This window comes from Lissotriton vulgaris, chromosome 12 (genome assembly GCF_964263255.1).
Source record: "Lissotriton vulgaris chromosome 12, aLisVul1.2, whole genome shotgun sequence".
NCBI classification, from domain to species: Eukaryota; Metazoa; Chordata; class Amphibia; order Caudata; family Salamandridae; genus Lissotriton; species Lissotriton vulgaris.
Window position 1 is genome coordinate 294391299 of NC_141700.1, and position 19967 is coordinate 294411265.

At 42.3% G+C, this 19967-nt stretch overlaps 1 protein-coding gene across 1 annotated transcript in view; it reads left to right on the top strand.

The window, feature by feature from the left end:
* Positions 1–19967, top strand: part of LOC147673997 (polycystin-1-like protein 2) — a 915503-nt gene that overhangs the window by 574228 nt on the left and 321308 nt on the right. The window contains exon 27 of the mRNA XM_086945086.1: positions 14458–14604. Coding sequence (XP_086801212.1) covers positions 14458–14604 — 147 coding nt within the window. The remainder of the gene's footprint in view (positions 1–14457; positions 14605–19967) is intronic.

Genomic DNA, 19967 nt, shown 5'->3' on the forward strand with positions numbered 1-19967 from the left:
CCTTTATCAATGCTGGTAATTTCATGGAAATCAACACTAGTTGTACGATGTTTTAAAAGTCCCATGAGTCACTCCCACTGGATAAGAGAACGAACAAATGAGTGGAGGCTTGCAGCCGCCTCGTCACTTATTGTTGTTTCTCCATGACAGTTCTAACAATACTTGTGTTCACATTTCTCAGTTGATAGAGAACATAAAGCCCAGTATACCATATATCTTGAAATGAGCAAGCACATAAAGTACAAAGTTCTTGAATGTCACCTATATGACCATATTGTTGCAGTCTGTCCACTTTGTATCATCCAAGCTGTGCTGACACAATACTCCTAAAATCTTTTGTCGCTCCACTTTGATGCACCTTGTCAAGCCGCACCGCAGGGAATCTATCCGCTGGTGTTGATCAAATGATCCAACGTTCATAAGCATGTATTGTTTATGACCTTCTTGGCCAACAGGGAGTACCCGACTGTGGTGGTTCTAGCAAGCTGTAAAAATTCATTCAAGCTCAATTCCACCAGCTGCTGCTGAACTCTTGAAGACGGGTGCTACCATGAAATGAGGGTGGACTCACTGTGATAATGTCCACCAGCAAGTAGGTCGTACCTTTAGACAAACTTTTTTGTGTCTGAAATGCACACAATAAACATCCAACAGGAAAATAGTCGGAGTCCTGCATGTCGTAGTTTTATATGGAAAGATCTAATTTATGGTTTGCAAATCAGAGCGCCCCTGCAGTGCAAGTGTGCCCTCTGTACGGAGGCCAACTTAACAGAAATTGCAGGGGCCACTCAATCTATTTAGCAAGGAAGGGACGTCAATTGGCATTAAGCCACTGCTTGTCTGTCAAGAATACAAGTTAATCCATTTTCTTTTTTAATTATCCTCCCCTCTCCCATTTCTCAACAGATATTGTTCAATCGATTACTCACCAAGGTGCCACATGCCTTGCCAATAACTTTGGCGTTGGCTCATTTCTAATTTGTTGACCCTCTCGAAAAAAAACCAAAATTAATTCTCCCAACTCTATGGTTTCCCGCATAGACAATTACTTATCTGTTTTTCTAAGCTACATATTGATTTGCAGACCAAGGTCTGCTTCAAAAAATGGACTTTAACCTATTGCAACCTAGACTGAGGAAGTCAGATACAATTGTCGCTTTCAGTATATTTACATTAGTAGCTTTAGACTCAGGTAGTTTGGCAACCTCCGTTCTTATCTTTATGAGTTTATAACTCACAATAACAGTCAATATGTACCTATTGGATGAAGATGGTGTGGGAAGAAGCATATCTATGATTATTTTAAATTAAGATAGCGTACTATGTTTTATTTTGTTACATTTTCTGATATATGTGTATCGAACAACTGCGATAAGTGTTGAAATTTCCCTGAACCTCTTTGCGCGCGTTGTAGAAGAGATGTGATTGGAGGGTATCCTGAGTGGAAATACTTGGGAATGATACATAAAGGCCAGAGATAAACTCAATTCAATTCAATTCAAAATTCTTTATTCGATTGTAGATTTTACAATCATAAAAGTACAATTCATAAGTACACGTTTAAAAACATTACAAACAATTCAATACATATGGCAAATAAAAGACACAGTATACAGTACAAAGAAAAGGATGGTACATCAGGCACTATGAGCATGAGCAGTATTTGGTCAAAAACATAAATAACTGTATTCTTAAAAAAACACCTAAAACATTCACAGCATAATTATCCATCCATACTTTTCCTAAAACAGATGGCTTTTTTAAAAAAGTTACAGACAAATAATGTACAATCGCTATTCAGTAGTTGTAAATAGTAAAGTGCAGGTTTGATTTGTGCAAAACTCAATTTTTTAAGGCACGGTTTAAGATATAATTTCCGTGGGATGGAGTAATAGGGGCAGATAAAAAGAAAGTGCGCCAGATCTTGAGGAGACTTTCCGTCACAGCCACAAGCTGGCAACACTTCACCCCGTAGAGCCCCACTTGGTACTGCCAGTAGAAGATGATATAGATCAAAACGGAACCTTATTAGCAGAAACTGTTCATAGCTGGACATGGGCCATGTCAGGTAAGGTTCCATTTGTGGACAGGTTTTTAATAGTAAGTGTTTCCTTACACTGTCCTTCTGTATCTCAACCTCTTCTCTGTCAGTACATCTTAACAATAGTATAGCGTTCTTGACCGAGGTAACATCAGATTTTATAATTGAGTTGGGAGCATAAAACAGGTCAGGGCGGCCAAATGCCGTTAAACAATCCTTTATGTACTTCACCCACGGTACTTTGAACCTCGCGTCTAGCAGTAAGGCTTCTTTCAGTGGGGCATGTGTTAGTGGAATGTCAGTGTTGAGCCAACAATTCAGCCAACACAAAACCGGATTTACTGCTATTCTGTCGCCTAAATAGGGGATCCCCAACTCCTCATGTACAGAGTAGTTCCCAATACCCCTTGGCAGCCTCAGTGTCTTTTTCAGGAAGTTATTTTCTGTAACCTCTAGGTCTTTTATCTTGCGATAGCCCCAGAGCTCGCTTCCATAGCAGGCGACAGCAACACTTTTTGCCTGATACAATTTAAGCAATGCGGCGGTAGGGCAATTGCCGATTTTTTTTGCAAAGCCAAGAATGGCCGCATTTACCCTTGTTGTTTCGCCCTTCTTTTTAGAGACTGCTGGGCCCCACGATAATTTATGATCTAGAAGGACCCCAAGGTATGAGAAGGAGTTAGTTGAGGGGATTTTCTCCCCATTTATGCTAAAGGAATCAATATTCCGGGTACCCTTTCCTGTTTTCATGACGTAGGACTTGGAATTGTTTATACTTAGGCCACGTGACTCCATAAATTTAAAAAAGGAATTTAGTAATTTCTGGAGACCGATTGCTGTTCTAGATATAAGAACAGCATCGTCAGCATAGAGTAACACAGGTACCCCTTTGCGTTCAACTAGGGGGTAATCTGCTTCAGTATTGAAAAGAAATTCCTCCAATTCGTTAATGTACAGGTGAAAGAGGAATGGGGCCAGAATACAACCTTGTCGAACTCCCCGGTTTATTCCTAATTCGTCCGTTACTTTAAGGTCTTGAGTGTAACGGACGTTTGCTCTTGTATCCGAGTGCAAATCGGCTAGGAAGTTGACAAGATTCCTCTCTACACCCATTCTCAGCAAGGTAGCCCATAGTAAACTTCTGTCCACGCAGTCAAAAGCGGACGACAAGTCCATAAATGCCATGTAGACAGTTCCTTGTCTCGCCAGGGTATACTTACTTAGAATCAAATATAGGTTCAGGCACTGCGTAATGGTCGAATGGCCTGGTCTGAACCCATATTGTATAGGTGAAAGAATGTTATTATCTTTAGCCCATGTGGATAACCTGTTAAGAATTACACCCCTACCACTTTAGCTACTGAATTTATTAAGGAAATCGGCCTGTAACATAACGGGCTGCTGCGATCGCCCTTTTTAAAAACGGGGACTATAGTCGATAGACCCCACGTGTTTGGGCACCCCGTTATCACAGCTGCATTTATTACAGCCGTGAGAACTGGAGCCCAAAAGGGGATACTAGACTTGAACAGGTCCGGCGGTAATCCATCCGGGCCCGGGGCCTTGTTGCTAGTTAGACCTTGTATTCCCCTTGCAACCTCATTTGCTGTGAAGCATAATGGGATCACAGTTGGTGTTAAAAAATCATGATCTTCCCAGTGCTCATTGCTCTTAAAAATTGTGCTGAAGTGGGTCACCCACTCCCCCTCTGAAATATTTGTACCAAGAACTGTGTCATTTGGGTTATCAAACAAAGGTTTGTTGATTATTTGCCAAAACTTGCTGCTGTTCCCCAACACTGATGAATCTAGAAGGGATTCTATGATGTTGACCTTAATTTCCTTTTTTCTAACAGCTATTGCCTTCCTATAGGCCAAGCGAAGATTTTTTATCAAATCAGAGTCTCTAGGTTTAATTTTTAGAGCATGTTTCAGATCCCTACTTGCCTTTGAGCAGTTATGATCAAACCATTTAGAATTTTTTCCACTTTGCCCCTTTGTTGGCGCAGTAAGCATGGAACCAATTTTAGAGATCAGCCCCGCAAACCCGGTCAGAATATTCGTGGGGGATGAGTCAAAGGATGAACATGCAAACAGCTCCTCTTCACATGCACTGTTTATTTTGGAGTATAAAGTGTCTTGGTTTATCATTGTCCATTTAATGCGGCGTCTGCCATTTATGCAACTCAACGTGCCTCGATCAATGCAAGACTGTCGTTTTGTGAATAGAGGCCCGCCCAAGTTAATGACGAGGGGATTATGATCACTGTAGACACTGGTATGGATAGTAAAGTGCGAGACCCATTGTACAAGATCTGAAGATACTAATATATGATCAATGAAGGATCCCTGCCCATGTCCTTTGAAGGTTGGGGTGTCGAAAATTTTTGTGTCAGGAACCAAGGACATAGCTACAGTCAAATTATTATCATTCACTAAGTCATTTAAGTTCTTGCCACCCCTAGTGTGGGAGAAGTGAAAACCTTCAACACTATTACACCCCAAGGAACCCATTGGGGTACAGCCTGGATTACCACATGGATGGACATTAAAATCAGCTACTATCAACAGGTGCCGTGATACAGTGTAAACATTCTTGCTCATTAATTCTGTTAAGGAAGCAATATTACATACATCATTACTGCTATTAGCATTATAAAAGTTAACCAGGGTCAACACATTCTTGCCATTTTTTAGGTCAAGCATCTGAATGTTCAAATTATCGTTATGACAGTTGCTTATTTTGCAGAGCAAACCCAGGTTAATAAAGGTGGCCAGGCCACCCTTAGCTCTGCCCCTGATCGAGGCGACCGCTGGGATAGTGAAGCTTAAAAAACCATCAATATGAACGTTTTTATCCTCCAACCAAGTCTCTTGAAGACACACAATACTAAATTTTTTGATAAATGATAACCAGACTGGGTCTCGTAACTTATTGGCCAAGCCAGCTATGTTCCATGAGATTAGGCTTACACAGTCATCGGATACAGGGCAGGTAAAAGTTTCTCTGATAATTAGAGCGGATATTGGGGTGGGCATCACTGCGTTTGTGTCCACCAAGTCCGCGGTGCTTACTGCAACCAGTTCTGAATGCTCTAAGATAGGATCAGAAGCCCCATACAAGACAAAAGAGTTATCAATTTTAGATGGAGAATCCAAAGTTAACAGTGATGTGCTGGGGTGGTTTTCGTGGTATCCTAACATACTTACACCCTTATCGGCACCACTTTCAGAGTCGCTATTTTCTGGCCTCATAGCGGGTAAAAGCATTGGAGCCACCTCATTGTTCCCAGAAAACGCTGTGGGTAATACTACAGGGGATCTGCTATTTTTATCAGCATATGTTACAGCAGTATGTGTCTCTGTTTCGTGGCAACAACTACCCATCTTTTCATGTAACCTTATAATGCATGAGACGTTTTCACCCCCCCGTACCCTCTACACTCCTTAAACATCAGTCGCATTCCTCCAGGCCACTGAAGGCCTCGAACCTGTTAGAGAGCTCTAGGGGAGTAAATGGTATCAGACTTGACATATTACCATTAGGTCCTATTTTATTGTTAAATGGTATGGTATTCCACCCTTGTATAGCTGGTGGTGGGGCTAAATGGTGCATATATGCAGGATTCAAGGCAGACTCCATGTTGAGGAATTGGGAGGTAAGATAGGTATTATTATTTAGGTATTGTGGGGGGAAGACAGTGGATCTGGGGTAAAAGTACGTCAGGGGACGTGGTACAATGCAATTCTTTTCATTACCGAATGGCCAGTTCAGAATATGGTGCACTGCTTTTCTGTCCCTAAAATTTATAACCACAACGTCACCCCCTATATCCTTCACTCTGCCCCCCAACCAAGACAGGCGGCGAACATGGACTATTTCGCCATTTACCAGGTTGGGTTTTGGTCTGTACAGAGAGAGCCAATGCATTATTTTATTTTTTAATTGAGAGTATCCCTCTCTTTTTCCATTTGGCAGTTCGGGGACCCCGGTAAGTACAACCACGTACGGTAGTGCTTCCGGTGGGAGTTCCATAGGTGGTGTCCTAGACTGACCCCCTCTTCCCCGGGTAGTCTCTTTCCCATCGGGTCTAGGGAGTCTATCCGGGAGAATGCTAGGCTCCCTGGTCAGAATATTGACTGAAGTAACTGCATTACTATTTGATGTTGTGGTAGTTGGTCTACCCTGGGCTGCTATTGAGTCTGTTGACAGAGATTTGTTACAAGTATTGCCATCAGGTATTATCGCGGCCACATGCAAGGGGTTAAGGGCAGCTGGGGTTGCTACTGCTGCCTGGCTATTACCTGTAGTGGATGTAGGGGGTGTGGAGCCCACAACATTTTTTAAAAGGGATTGTGTTGTTATGATAACTTTTTGTTGTTGCACTTTTAATGGACCTTGTGATCGTACAAAATTCCCTAGTGCAGTCAAGTCCCCCTCTATTTTACCAAGCCTTGACTCCATCCCCTTAAATCTTTCTGCTAGTGCAAGCATGTAACTACGTACAATCAGCTCAATATTGTCCAAAAGCGACTTGGGGGAGGCCGATTGTGAATCTTCTTCCATCTGATTATGAGTAATATCTGGCTCTATAGTTACTTGGGATGGCGATGTTAGGGAAATAGAAATAGCTGCTGTTGCTTGATTAGTATCGGGATCTCCCAGTGGTGTTATAGCAACAGTGTTCGCCTTTTTGCCAAACTCAGTATGACTTATTTTGGGCTTATTCACAGTTGTTGTTTTCCGTCTCCTTTTAGATGGAGGGGGCCCATGCATTTTTTGTGCCAATGGCCTCAAGTTTTGCCTCTTACAACCTTGCCAGGTCTTATTGTAGGTGAAATCAAGATCTTAGAGGTATTGTTAAGGGCATTAGTCACAGTTGGTGAGACTTGTTGGGTTTGAGTAGGTGACACAGCTGGGGCTAAACATTCTTGAAGGAGCAGGGGTACACTGGCAGTCAGTGATGTGTTATCTGCTGAGGTAGTGATCAGATCGTCGTCCAAAATAACAGACATTATGGGTTCGGAAAATGTTCTGTTTTTGATGCGTTCTATTGAGCGACGACGATCAGCCCTCCTCTCAGCTAACAGGAGCTCCTTATTACCTTCTAGGGCTGGTTTAAGAAAGTAATCGTCCAGTGTTCGATTTAACGTGCCCCCGTTTTTATCTGCTCCCACAATAGCAGGGCTGGTAGCAGCTGTAGCCATAATGCGGTGGAAGGTAGAGGCGAACTATGTACAGAAATGAAGCTTAACTTATGGATATCGTGAACCAGGACCTCTGGCCCAGCCCAGCCTCCTCTGGCCGATGAGGGCCGTAGAGGGCCCGCCCTTTGCCCGGGCTTCGCCCGGCGTCCCGCGAGACGGGGGTGACAGCAATTTTATGCGCCTCCTGGCGTGCGATAGACGCGGAATGCGTCGCCTGGAATCCTGGGTAATGTAGTTTTTGCTCCCCCTAGCCAGCACCGCGCTCCGCTCGGCGGCCCGACCTGAGGGTGTTGCAGGGGTCAGGCGGCGGGAGGCGGGTGGTCAAGGACACAGGATACAGAGGTATAAGTTCTCCTCTCTCTCGTGAGCCAAGGGTTTGCCTGCAGCTGGACGCTTTCAACAACACGGATCCCCCCCCTCGACCGGGGTGACAGCAATTTTATGCGCCTCCTGGCGCGTGATAGACGCGGAATGCGTCGCTGGAATCCTGGGTAATGTAGTTTTTGCTCCCCCTAGCCAGCACCGCGCTCCGCTCGGCGGCCCGACCTGAGGGTGTTGCAGGGGTCAGGCGGCGGGAGGCGGGTGGTCAAGGACACAGGATACAGAGGTATAAGTTCTCCTCTCTCTCGTGAGCCAAGGGTTTGCCTGCAGCTGGACGCTTTCAACAACACGGATCCTCTAAACAATAAACTCTGTTTGTACCATAGTGTATTGTCACTGCTGTGTATAAAATGTTTTTAAAGGGTAATTTTAGTATCAACAAATTTTAATCCACGGCTGGGTCCTTGAACATAGGTGGTGCCTCTAAAAGTAGCCTTGCAGCTTTTGTTGTATAAGCAATGGTCATTTTGAATACTGGTTGTGCAGATCAGAAGGACTCAGATGAGACCACAGAATTACTGTGTATTGAGGTAGGCCCATTTGCACAGTTCAGTTGAGGAAATGCAAGGGTTGTGGTGCTTTGCAGATGGGAATCACAGGAAAGAGACTGGAGAGAAGACTTGCCCACTGTGCTGACTGGAGGTGCCAAGGTGACGCCTTGGCCCAGGTTGAGTCCCAGTTTACTCAAAGAAGTGATTGGGATCCGAATAGAGGTCAGCTTTCTTGGACCAGCTGGTGATAAGATGGTAGATGACTCTTTACTGGGGTTGATGCTGAGAACGAAAGCTGACAAATCTAACAGTATGCTTGTAGACCTAGAGCCTGATTACGAGTTTGGTGGTGCATTGGGCCGCCAAACTCTTGGTGGCATGGCGGTAACTGCTGCACTGGTAGTCCATCCACTGCATTACAAGAGAGACGGTCCCATCGTCACAGGACCGCCGCAACTGCCAGGGTTCCATGACGCCTCAGCTGTGGCGCAGCAGTCTGGCCCAGCAATATGCTGCCGGTGTCACTGCAGCACCGGCAAGCATATTATGAGTTTCCTAACAGCCACAGTTTTCATGGTGGTGAGACCTCCATAAAAACTGTGGCTGTGAGGAAACTAAGGGGGCCTACAAGGTGCCCTAATACCTCTGGGCAAGGGGATGCATGCAGGTGGGCAAATGGTGTGCTCCCTGTCTGCATGCACTACAAGTCCCTGCCCGGCATGGAATTCATAGTCCATGCGGTGCAGGAATGTGCTTTGGCGCTCTGATTGTAGTGCCTTTCTAACAGACACTACCATGGGACCGCCAAAGCACCGCCCGCCAGACCACAAATTAACTTGCAATCTGTCTGGTGTTGTACGGATGAGTTTGGCGATGTGGGAGAGGGGCAGTGGCGTCGCAGCCCGCTCCCACACTGCCAAAGTCGTAATCAGGCCCTCAGTATTGATCCTAGCCAAATGGTCTATAGCCATTAAATGGAAATCCCCTCAACATCAGCAGTAGTTATGGAACTGCGATCTATACAAGGGCACAAACTGACGATGCCTTTGGTACAAAGCTGGATGACCCAAAACAGTACTAGGTTGTGTCGCTTTACTGTTAGCACCAGCCCTAAGTCTGATGACAAATTGTTGTAAATTTATGTCAGTGACCCATAAATATGCAATATTTTTTACTGTGTAACACCTGAACCCTTGCAGCTTGAATTTATCAATGGCTGAACTGATAGATTCACCAGACAGTATTCAACACCACCATGATACACTCACATTTTTAAGTCTGTACTTACATTCTCCCTACTCTTGTTGCGATATTTGTTTAGTATGAGTTGATTGTGCTTTCATTATTGTACTTTTCAAATAACATCACACTACATGCATAAAGATCGTCGCACTGAACAGTGCTCAACATAAAAAATTCAGCACGTTAAAACTGCCTTGTATAGCGATGATAACTAATAAAGGGAAAAGTGGTTGAGTACTATGCTAGTTACCAGATGTCAAGATTTCTGTCTTGCTGGCATTTAGTCTCAGACTATGAGGAGCTAAGCTCCCAGCATGAACGTATCAGAGTCGGATGAGTGCTGTAGATTCATGATGATTAAAATGTTATCCTTGTATTTAATCAGGGTCGCAAGATAGGATATGGAGAGGTCTGAAGACGTTCTGAGCCACAGGTTAAACAGGAGAGGGAAAATATGGAGCCTAGGGGGAGAATAGAAGGAGGGAAAAATACTTATGGGGAAATAAATGATTTTGACGCATTTTCAAAGCAAAAGGAAGACCTATTTTAAGGCCCTCACCTATACGTATACTGAAGCGGTAAATGATGTTGGGATTTGCTATTGACACATCCAGTAGTAAAATCGCAATGACTCCAATTCCATTCATTGCGATTTGAGGTTTTCACAGATGACGATGAGAGTGTACTCTGTCTTAAGACGCGACCAGAGAAGGTTTGAGCATCATTAAGGAGGTTGTTGTTTTTAAATACGTCCACCTGCCTAAGGCAGGCCCCTCTTTTTTATTAACGATGTTACCAATGATTACTTGTTGACGAAACCTAAATATAGAACAGGATCAATGTATGAGACAGTGAAGTCCTGTTAACAGATTTAAAATCGAATGATGTGGTTGTGAAATATACAAACTAGGTGAGTACTCGGAAATTCCTTGAAAATTCTACTAGTAATGCAGAATCTTGACACAACTCAATGTTAACTTTGAAACCAGAAGGCGTAATGTAGGGGCATGTATCCAAGGTGGCCACATAGGTGGAGGGTGAAGTTATGGGCTGCAGTGGATGGAGGTAAGCTGATAAAAACATCTTGGCAGAGAGAATTTCTAGATTGTTACCCAATAAAGTCTCGTGTGGCATTGGAAAGACTCTGCTCTGTTCCATTATATGTTCTTAAGGGATTTCTTTGTGGGTGTAAGGTTAGCAAGGTATTTTGTGAATTGCTTGGCAGTTTTAAATTTTCTTAACAAGGCAGTGTTATTGAACGGGCTGTGGTTTTGAAGGTGGTCAGTGATTGAGTTGGCAGGTTGTCAGGCAGCTGAGTCTGCCTGGTTATGAGTTGGTTGTTCTACATTATCCCAGCAGTCTAAGACATATATATAGTGTGAGACCTTGTTTTGGGGGTTTCAAGGAAGCCTGAGGTTACTTGGTTGAAACTGTATCAATAGGAGTCATTTAGCAGCGGTGTCCTGGGACCACAATACTATTAGACCCTAAACTGGAAAACCAGTTACTCCTCTTTATTCCTTGACCAGCCCAGGACACAATGAAGAGCAATTAAAGGCTTACCCAAAAATGTGATGTGGGCTAGACACTCAAACACATAATAGGAACATATTAATACCACCTAATAACTAACTATTCAGTCAGTAATTTGCTGTAGCAAAAGAAAGTACTTTAATTCAAATAAAATAACATAAGGTACATGAAATGATGATAGACAAAGACAACTAAAGGTCTATAGCAACTACCTGGCCACAGATACATCTACAAACATCAATATTGTGCTTATGTGCTAAACGCTATAAAAATCTGTAACTTAGAGTCAATTGACAACATTATCCAATATACACTGGCCGCGAAACCTGAGTCTGCAGCATCATAACACCATCAGTGACCCTGAGACAAAGGCAGTGAAAACATCAACAAATAATTTACAGACGTTTAAAAATAATCTCCAAAGGGTAACAGTTCCCCTTGGTACACATCCAAATTAAATGTATTTGTTTATTTCCACAGCAGTGATTTAATTTTGCTTGCTGATTCAGGAAGCTTTATGGGGCACATGTCAGCGAAAAAATATACCTGTGGATTTACATCTCAGTTCAGAAACTGTCTGCCCTGGTAAGCTAAATTATCACATATTAGGGCCATAGGAGAAGGTCCTGTGACCGAACACAACTAACTGGAGTACATTAGCCTACGATTAGTAGATAAGGAATTGCATTTGGTTCTGGTGCAAGTACCCGAGAGTTCCCACTACAAACACAAAATGGTTCAGCACCATATACCTTTGTCATAGTTGAGAAACTGCAGTGCCAGAGCTGACCACTGATCTCCGAGAATAGACTGTTGTCAATAACAACAGCAAAGACAAGCCTGAAAACCATGGGACAGGGGGTTCAAATCTGAATATATATGGATCCACGCAAGCTAGAAATATGGTGTTGACTGTTCCAATTCAGGGTGCCCTCTTCCCACTACCTCTCTAGCTCTTCTGACTAACGGTTGGAACCAAGGTAATCCTCAAAGCCTCTGGCAGACCAATACAGGATATCCTGCAGCGCAGACAGTGTCAGGGACAGAGTAACCTTAGCAATATGTGCAATCTTTTATGATTATTCCCCTAAGCCCTTCACAATTCTAGATAAAACACCACCATATTACATTGCAAGAAAAAGTATTGCATCCACTGTATTAGCCTGACCTCTACATAAGACCTCTAGGTAAGACTAGGTAACTAGATGCAAAGATAAGACTACAAATTATATACTTGATTTGCTGATTCAGTGATCGGCAATGCACTGGATGCAATATTTATGGCAGTCGATATTATCAACCCTTCTATAAAGTCATACAAACCAATGAAGATAATGCTTCAAACCAACTGGGGTCCCGCTTCGTGAGCTCCTGCTCACTGTGTCCAGAGCTGCTGTCTCCCCAGGCGGGGGAGTAAGGAGAAGTGTCCGCAGTGCCCAAGGCTGTTTTCATCGCGGGGGCTTAGTGATTTCATCTGCGCACGGTAGCCCACCTGCCCACCTGAGCGGAGGACCGCCCCCTAATTACCGGCCTTACATCAGAGCTCGCCGGACCCGCTAGCGCGGGTCCCGCTTCATGAGCTCCTGCTCACGGTGTCCAGAGCTGCTGTCTCCCCAGGCGGGGGAGTAAGGAGAAGTGTCCGCCGTGCCCGAGGCTGTTTTCATCGCGGGGCTTAGTCATTTCTTCTGCGCACAGGACTCCAGGAGCCAGGAGTCTGTGCGGTAGCCCACCTGCCCACCTGAGCAGAGGACCGTCCCCTAGTTACCGGCCTTACATCAAAGCTCGCCGGACCCGCTTACGCGGATCCCGCTTCGTGAGCTCCTGCTCACTGTGTCCAGAGCTGCTGTCTCCCCAGGCGGGGGAGTAAGGAGAAGTGTCCGCAGTGCCCAAGGCTGTTTTCATCGCGGGGGCTCAGTGATTTCATCTGCGCACGGGACTCCATGGACGATTAGAGCCCGATTGCTGAAAGCAAAATATATTAGTTAACCTTGTAGGCCAAGTATCCTTGTCAACTATCGTGTAATAATATCACCCACATTTTGTATTGGTAATGGAATGATTTTATTTATGTATTTTATGAATTTTTATAATCTGGATTTTAATCTGGTTTTATCTATTGAAATTTATACATGTACTTTTATATATATGGAATATGCTTTTATCGTCGAATAAAGCTTGCTTGACTTGACTTGACTTGACTTGCTTCAAACCAACTGGCTAGAGAGGACCATGTGTCCTGGAACTGGTACACCCACTATGGCTCCTGCAGGGTTTCTTCTGTTCTGTGGATTTCCTGAAAAATGTGCATCCTTTCAGCCCAGTGTCCTTTTATATGTCAGCAGTCTCTCCTTGAACAGCAAAGGTGGACTCTGCTTTTTCTTGAGTCACTGGATATAATTTGCCTCTATCCTATCTTTTAAGAAAGGTAGTCACCGGGACAGTGCTGTCTCTGGATTGCAGTTTTCTCAGCTACATTTGTGTGGAGCTCCACGTTGGATGGAGAGAAATCCAGGAAGTTGTACTAGTCAAAATGGCCCGTAATTATAGTCAGAGCTGGCCAATCAACTGTCTTGTAATCTTTGAACTCAGGTGGATGGCTCCTCCATTCACATCATGTTTGGTCACTTGGTGTACAGGGGTCTCTTTTGAGCTGGTGCCCTCTCAACCTCAGATCATAGTTATGTGTTGTCAAATTAGTAAACAGGGAGAAAGAACCCTCAGTAGTTCACATGATTGACAAGATCACTGGTAGGAAACAACTGAAACTCAAGGTAACTAATACAGGGCATGATTGCTTTCCAAATCCATGTACCCCATTGATTTGTTCTGGGACAGTGTTTCAACAGTGAACATGATTTCATGGTGGTAATTCCATGGTGGTGTTTATTGCCCTAGACATCTATTATTAGATAATCTCTAAAGATGGTGTTGAAGGTGAATCTGGCTGAGGGGATAGGCACAGTTTTTAACTGACACAGCTCAGCTGCCTCCAGGCTAGAGTGTAGGGCTATGGTTGAAGCAGTTGCTCCTTGTAGCAGTGATACCACGCTGGACTGGAGACCATAGCAGATTATCATGTGGTTTCACCCAGGAGTATGATATGCCACATTCACCCAGATGTAAAAGGAGGAAGGTTTGAGAATTACGTAGGCCTTGAATACTACTTTTACCTCGATTAAATGTTGGAAGTTGGTGCTTCTGAGAATTATTTAGTCTTTAGGGTTCCCTAGTCAGTTTCACTGAGGGATGATGTTCCTCTGGTAGATTCAGCATTCACTAAATATTGCAGATATTTTGCATAGAAACTGCATCTTATGAAAAAGTAAAAAATTGGACACTGTCTCGGTTTCTATTTACACTTACAAGTGTACTCCACATGTATGTTTACTTGTCACAGAATCAACATAATCGCGTTCAAGTTGCATCTCTTACACAATGCAGCAACAAATTCAATGCGAACCATTTTTTCTAGGAGAAGAGGTTTCTATATCACAAGTAAAACCCAAATGGTCTTTATTTAAGTATTGAACCTTAACCATTTTCCCTTTTTTTTTTGCTCCAGGTATGTTAACCGTGTACTGGTTCACGATGTGGCTTTGGACCAAAAATGGTATTTCCTCTGTAACTCTTGGCTGTCCATTGATGTGGGCGAGTGTATCCTGGATAAGGTGTTCAGTATAGCAACTGAAGAGGACATGCGACAATTTAGGTATCAATCAGGATTTTGCAATTTTACTGCTACTAATGTACAGGGCTATAATGTAAAGCTACTGTAGCTTGGAAATGTGATCCATAACTTTTATGTTTACGTATATTTCCCCCTATTTATATTTTTCTTTACTTAAGAATTACAAATTAAAAGGTCCTCCTTTAAACAAAAACAGAGATATCTATATCTTGATAGCAACCATAAACACAATCCATAGTCATAGAGAAAAGCTCAAAGAAGAAAGTTGACAGATTTATAAAAATAAAAAGTCAGAGATAAAGGCTAATCACAGTCTTTAGACCAGTCTGACTGTCTGGAGGGAACTACATACGGGCATTAAGCCATTGGTGAAGTATGCTGAGCCCTAGAGGAACCTGGTCCCAATTCCTGGTGGCACAGCAGACTTCTTATATAGATCATGCTTTGTCCAAGGCCAAGGGTCCCATGGTGCTCCCCTACAATCAAGGCAGATATTCATGTCACAACAGAGGAAGGTTAACCACTAACCTTTTACAGCCGGATACAGCAGGAACAATGGTTGAGGCTTGTAAACCCATTCCCCTTATATGGAAACACCTGTTAGCATATTTGTATACCTCAACAGATCTTACCAGTGGAGAAGTGTGGCTCAATGATTAGAGTGGCAGACCCTGATGCAGAGGTCTAGTCCGGGACCAGGGTTCAATTCCCCACCTCGGCGGGTCTTGGGCTCAAAATTCCACGGACCTGATAATTCTTACCTCGGTGCCTATTCCAATCATAGAGTCCCACTCTGCAACTCTGGGCAATAGCTTGCTTAATCTCCACAACGGCCCCCATAACGCTAAGGATGCCTGGCCTCCACCTTGGGGCGCCCAGGAGTGGACGCCTCACAGGGAAAGCCAGGATGGGTTCCACAGCGGTATTCGTACAAGCGCCTTGAGACCCTTGCGGGTGAGTAGTGCGCTATACAAGTATCAATTTACATTTACCACCATAGGGGAAAGGGAAAAAAGGTACAAAAGAAACAATAAAGTTGCAGCCGCATAACACAGAATAGGGATGTCTTCGGGAGTTGTAGACCTCACTCCTACGATCAACCCTGTCTGCCCTGCAAGTGAAACACAACACACATATAAGACGTTACCCCCTATACTTCCAAACACAATATTTCTCTATGTGTAATGTACTTACTTTTAATGCAGCCACACATCTCCCAACAGAAAAAGCACAAAAGAGAACAATAAAGAAAAAAAAAGAAAAAAACACTTCAATTCCACCTGGGAATATTCGGGTACGTGTTTGGGGTAAAGGAATCAACCACTACTTCATATGGTCACAGTGAGAGGTACTTATCTTACTGCAGATAATCCTCTGGTAGCACAGAGTGGTTCTGTTGTCACAGAGGAATACTCTTTCTGCTTGGCGTCTGTGCATTGAAAGATATCCTCGTAGCTTTCAGGATTAATAAAACAAAGAAAATATCCAGATAAGTGTTCCAAGCCACTAAACAGCTCTGGGGAAAATGTCATCCACAGAAAAAGGTCAAGCTCGCTCTCCTGAGCACACAAGGCAAAGTAGGTCTTTGGGAAATGAACGTTTCCATAGCACTGACTGTGCTTCACTTAGAAGGCTTCTGTAATAGCAGAGGAATTCAACTCTGCTGCGGCGAGGTTGCCTCGTAGTTCTGCAGCCGTGCAAGCCTTTCCTCGCACCCTGGATACAGCGCGTGTGGCGTCTAAGTTCAAAGGGGGTTCAAACAAGGGCGCTTGATAGCGCGGTGCAGCAGTTTTCAATGGCGCTTTCTTCCTTGGATCCAAAACGGCCTCCTGGAAGGTAGGCGCCACGGATTCTCGAGGGTCTAGATTTCTGCAGCTTGACTGCAGATGCAGCTTCACATGGGTTCACCAGGAAGGGATTTGCTCGAATGACAAAGCCCCGAGTGAAACAAGGGCAGGGCTTATGTACCGGCATGTGAGGCGAGACGGCCAGCCTCTCCCTTTGACTTATGGGAGATGTAGTTCTGCTTTCATACATTCATCCACACAGTGTTGTATGTGTGTGCCCTATCTACCTATCTACGCCTAGCCATGACATTCATCATTGAACATATCGAGGATATATAGAAGTGACATTGAATTGTGGGATCACAATGCCATCTCAGGGTTCTAGCAATATGCCCAAACTCAAAACCAAACATTGGCTGTTTGTAGATGTCACTAGCACCTAAGACAAGGTCAGTTTGGGCTAGAAACCTTCGCTTGGTGTTAAAATTGGGTATGCCTTCCTGTGGTCAAAGGGATGAGGGGTCTCAGTCCTTTATTTGTGTCCTTGGTGTTATGTCTTTGGTTTTCCTTGGATATTTTAGTGGAAATGATAACAACAGGGTAGGTGAGTCAGGGCATGATCTTCCATAAGGTGAAATAAAGCAGAAGCCTTTTTGTGATGACACACACTTGAAGACAGGAAGTAGACTCACTAGGCTTCTTGTAGGGATGAGTGATGGCTCGGCAGGCAGCAAAACAGAAAGTTAATCCTAAACCTGACACAAGAAAAGGAAGAAAATCAACAGTCATGAAACAGAGTTAGTAAAACAATGTATGTGGCTACCCATTTAAACCAGCGTGGGCTGGGTGCATTCATTTGTAAAAAGAAAATGTACAGTAGTCCCTCTCACTTGGTTATCAATCTTTCTGCAACAATGCTACCTCCTTTTCTACTCTCATAGCTGCTAGGTTTTTTATATACATATATGTATATTTCGTATCACATAGTTTATCAACAAACTGAGACCTCACAAAGAAATGTTTTACCTGCATAGCTTGTTCACATTCTTTTGGACCTGCATGCTTTCGTCATGTAGCATGTGTTCACCACAAAATCTTTGCAAATGGTTCCTCATAAAAAAGTGTGAATTCAAAGTAAAAAAACAATTTATTTTGTATGAGCTCTGTTTGCACATTTTTAGTTGTGGGATTATACAATCAAATTGTCAGATGGTAGGACAAAGTACAGGACAGATGCAAGTACAGATAATAAATCAACAATGACTGAATTGGGCAGGACGTGGAGGGACAGAGGCAGAATAGAAGCAAAACACTGTACAAACAGAGACCATGAAAAATTAAGTAGTACTGGGAATGACTAAGAAGGACACGCAGTTGGACTGATTCACAAAAGGCAATTTGGAGTAAAAAATGTAGTACTTCAGTAGTACTACTTCATGTACTACAATTCACAAACCTCTCCAACCTTTACTAGGGCATGTGTGTGCTTTACATGTGCACACATTCTTTTTTTGGGGTGCTTCAGGGGGCTTAGGCCACCAAGCACCCTTGGCTTTGCCTTAGCTAATTTGCGATTATAAATTAGGTTATCACAAATTAGCTAATGCAAAACCATTCGCACCTATGGGCCTTTCGTCCCGTAGTAACAAATTAAGTATTATTACCTATTAGCGGTTCGCTATGTACCGAATCGCTATTATGCAATATTAAGCAACGCAAAATCTTTGGCCATTCCTACATAAAGAGCATTTTGCGATTACCATATAGCCATTCAGTAAAAATCGCTATTTGAGAATCGCGAAATGCTTTTTTGATACATCTAGCCCTAAGACAATAACTATTCACAAAATACACCTCTAATTCTACTAGAGCTTGCGAGCGCACCTGAAGCTCTTTTTAAAACATCTTGTCCCTAGAATCAGTTATGAAAAGGACAAAGAATATTGCAGCCAGTTAAAACATTACAAATTGTTCGCAGAAAATATAGAATTTAAAACCCAAGCTCCGTATCTAGGATTTCAATTAGAACATGGGGTAAGGCACTGTATCCTACTCTTACGTATGGGTATACTCCTGTTAGCAACAGTCTTAGCTGATTGGAATGGTACAAATAATCCTAAAGGCATATGTGAACTATGCCATGGTGGACGACAAGATTTGCTCCACGTTTTATTAATTTGTCCTAATCCAAGTATGGTAGAGGCTTGACGACGATATATAACTCCAATTCAAATAAAGTATAATGCTCGTTTCTCAAACAAATTAGTCTTGCTGTGTAATTTTCCAGTTGATGAATTTGTATGTTATAACCTGTATAAGTTGTTTAAATGTTTTTTTAAGCTGTTTTGAAAGTAAAATGCAAAATTTTATTATACTTATACAATCAAACGCTGTATAAGCAGTCTGCAACATATCGTCATTTTGCCACCTTAGAAAAAGTTTTAAAAATGTTAGTTTAATTTACTAACAATAATTTTACCTTGTATTTGTTGACCTCAGTCGAGGTCTGAATCAAATGAAATAAAATTGAAATTGAAAAAAATTGAAATACTAGAGCTTCAATAGTGACAAGCAACAAAACAGGCTTAAATATATTTCAACTACACTTTGGAGTAAAACAAGTAACACACATGTCCAACCACTGGTAGTACAGCAAACTCTCATAGAAATCAATAGAAGCATGCTATAACATTAACACCCCACCTTAGCCTATGGTCCATGGATTCCTGGGGGTCTGCGACACCTAAACGGGAGGGGGTCCACAACAGTTTCGAAAATGTAATAATATTAGCAGTTTTACGAAATAGACACAAATTAAAAGCAAAATGTAAACTTGTTCATTTAAAAAAAAACTCTGTAAATGTGAAGGAGTTTGAAACTGAAAGCTAAAATGTGTTATTCACAAAAGTAACTTACACTTGTGAGTAATTTACATGTTTAATTCACTCTGAGACATTTGAGCAACTTTACTACCCTTGGCTATTCACAAACTCTGAGTGTAAAGTTACTCAAAAATGTAGACTTATACATACCTACCCCCTTAAAAAGGGGGTGGAGCCAAAGTTACAAGTGTGAGTTAGTATTGCCAAAAAAGAAACTGTGGTAAGACTCGCACCATTCATTGCCAACCATTGATATTGCAACACCATCCCATAATGGAGACTGTGACTTAAATTAAAATCCCATAGAAAATAATGTTAGATTAAATTAAATGAAATTGTTTACAGTAGTTAAAATATAAATAAATACACTGTATTTTTACAAAAAATATAAAAATAGTACATATTTGTTATTTCATTATACATATTTTAATAAAAATATTTCAATTTATAAATAAATGTAACAATACTTTTTAATAAAATGTAATTACGTTATTCTTCATTCATTCCATATATCAGTTTTAATAATTAGTAATGCATAATTTGTTCTACTTTAAGTGAGAATTTATTTTTTAATGTAAACTCTAAAAAATCATTTACATTTAATTTCGTAAGTTTTAAATGAATGATTTAATTCAAAATTAAGTTAATGGTGCTGTAGCGTTTTATTTTGTTCTACATTTAAAATATATAAAATGAATGTACATTATTGTTTAAC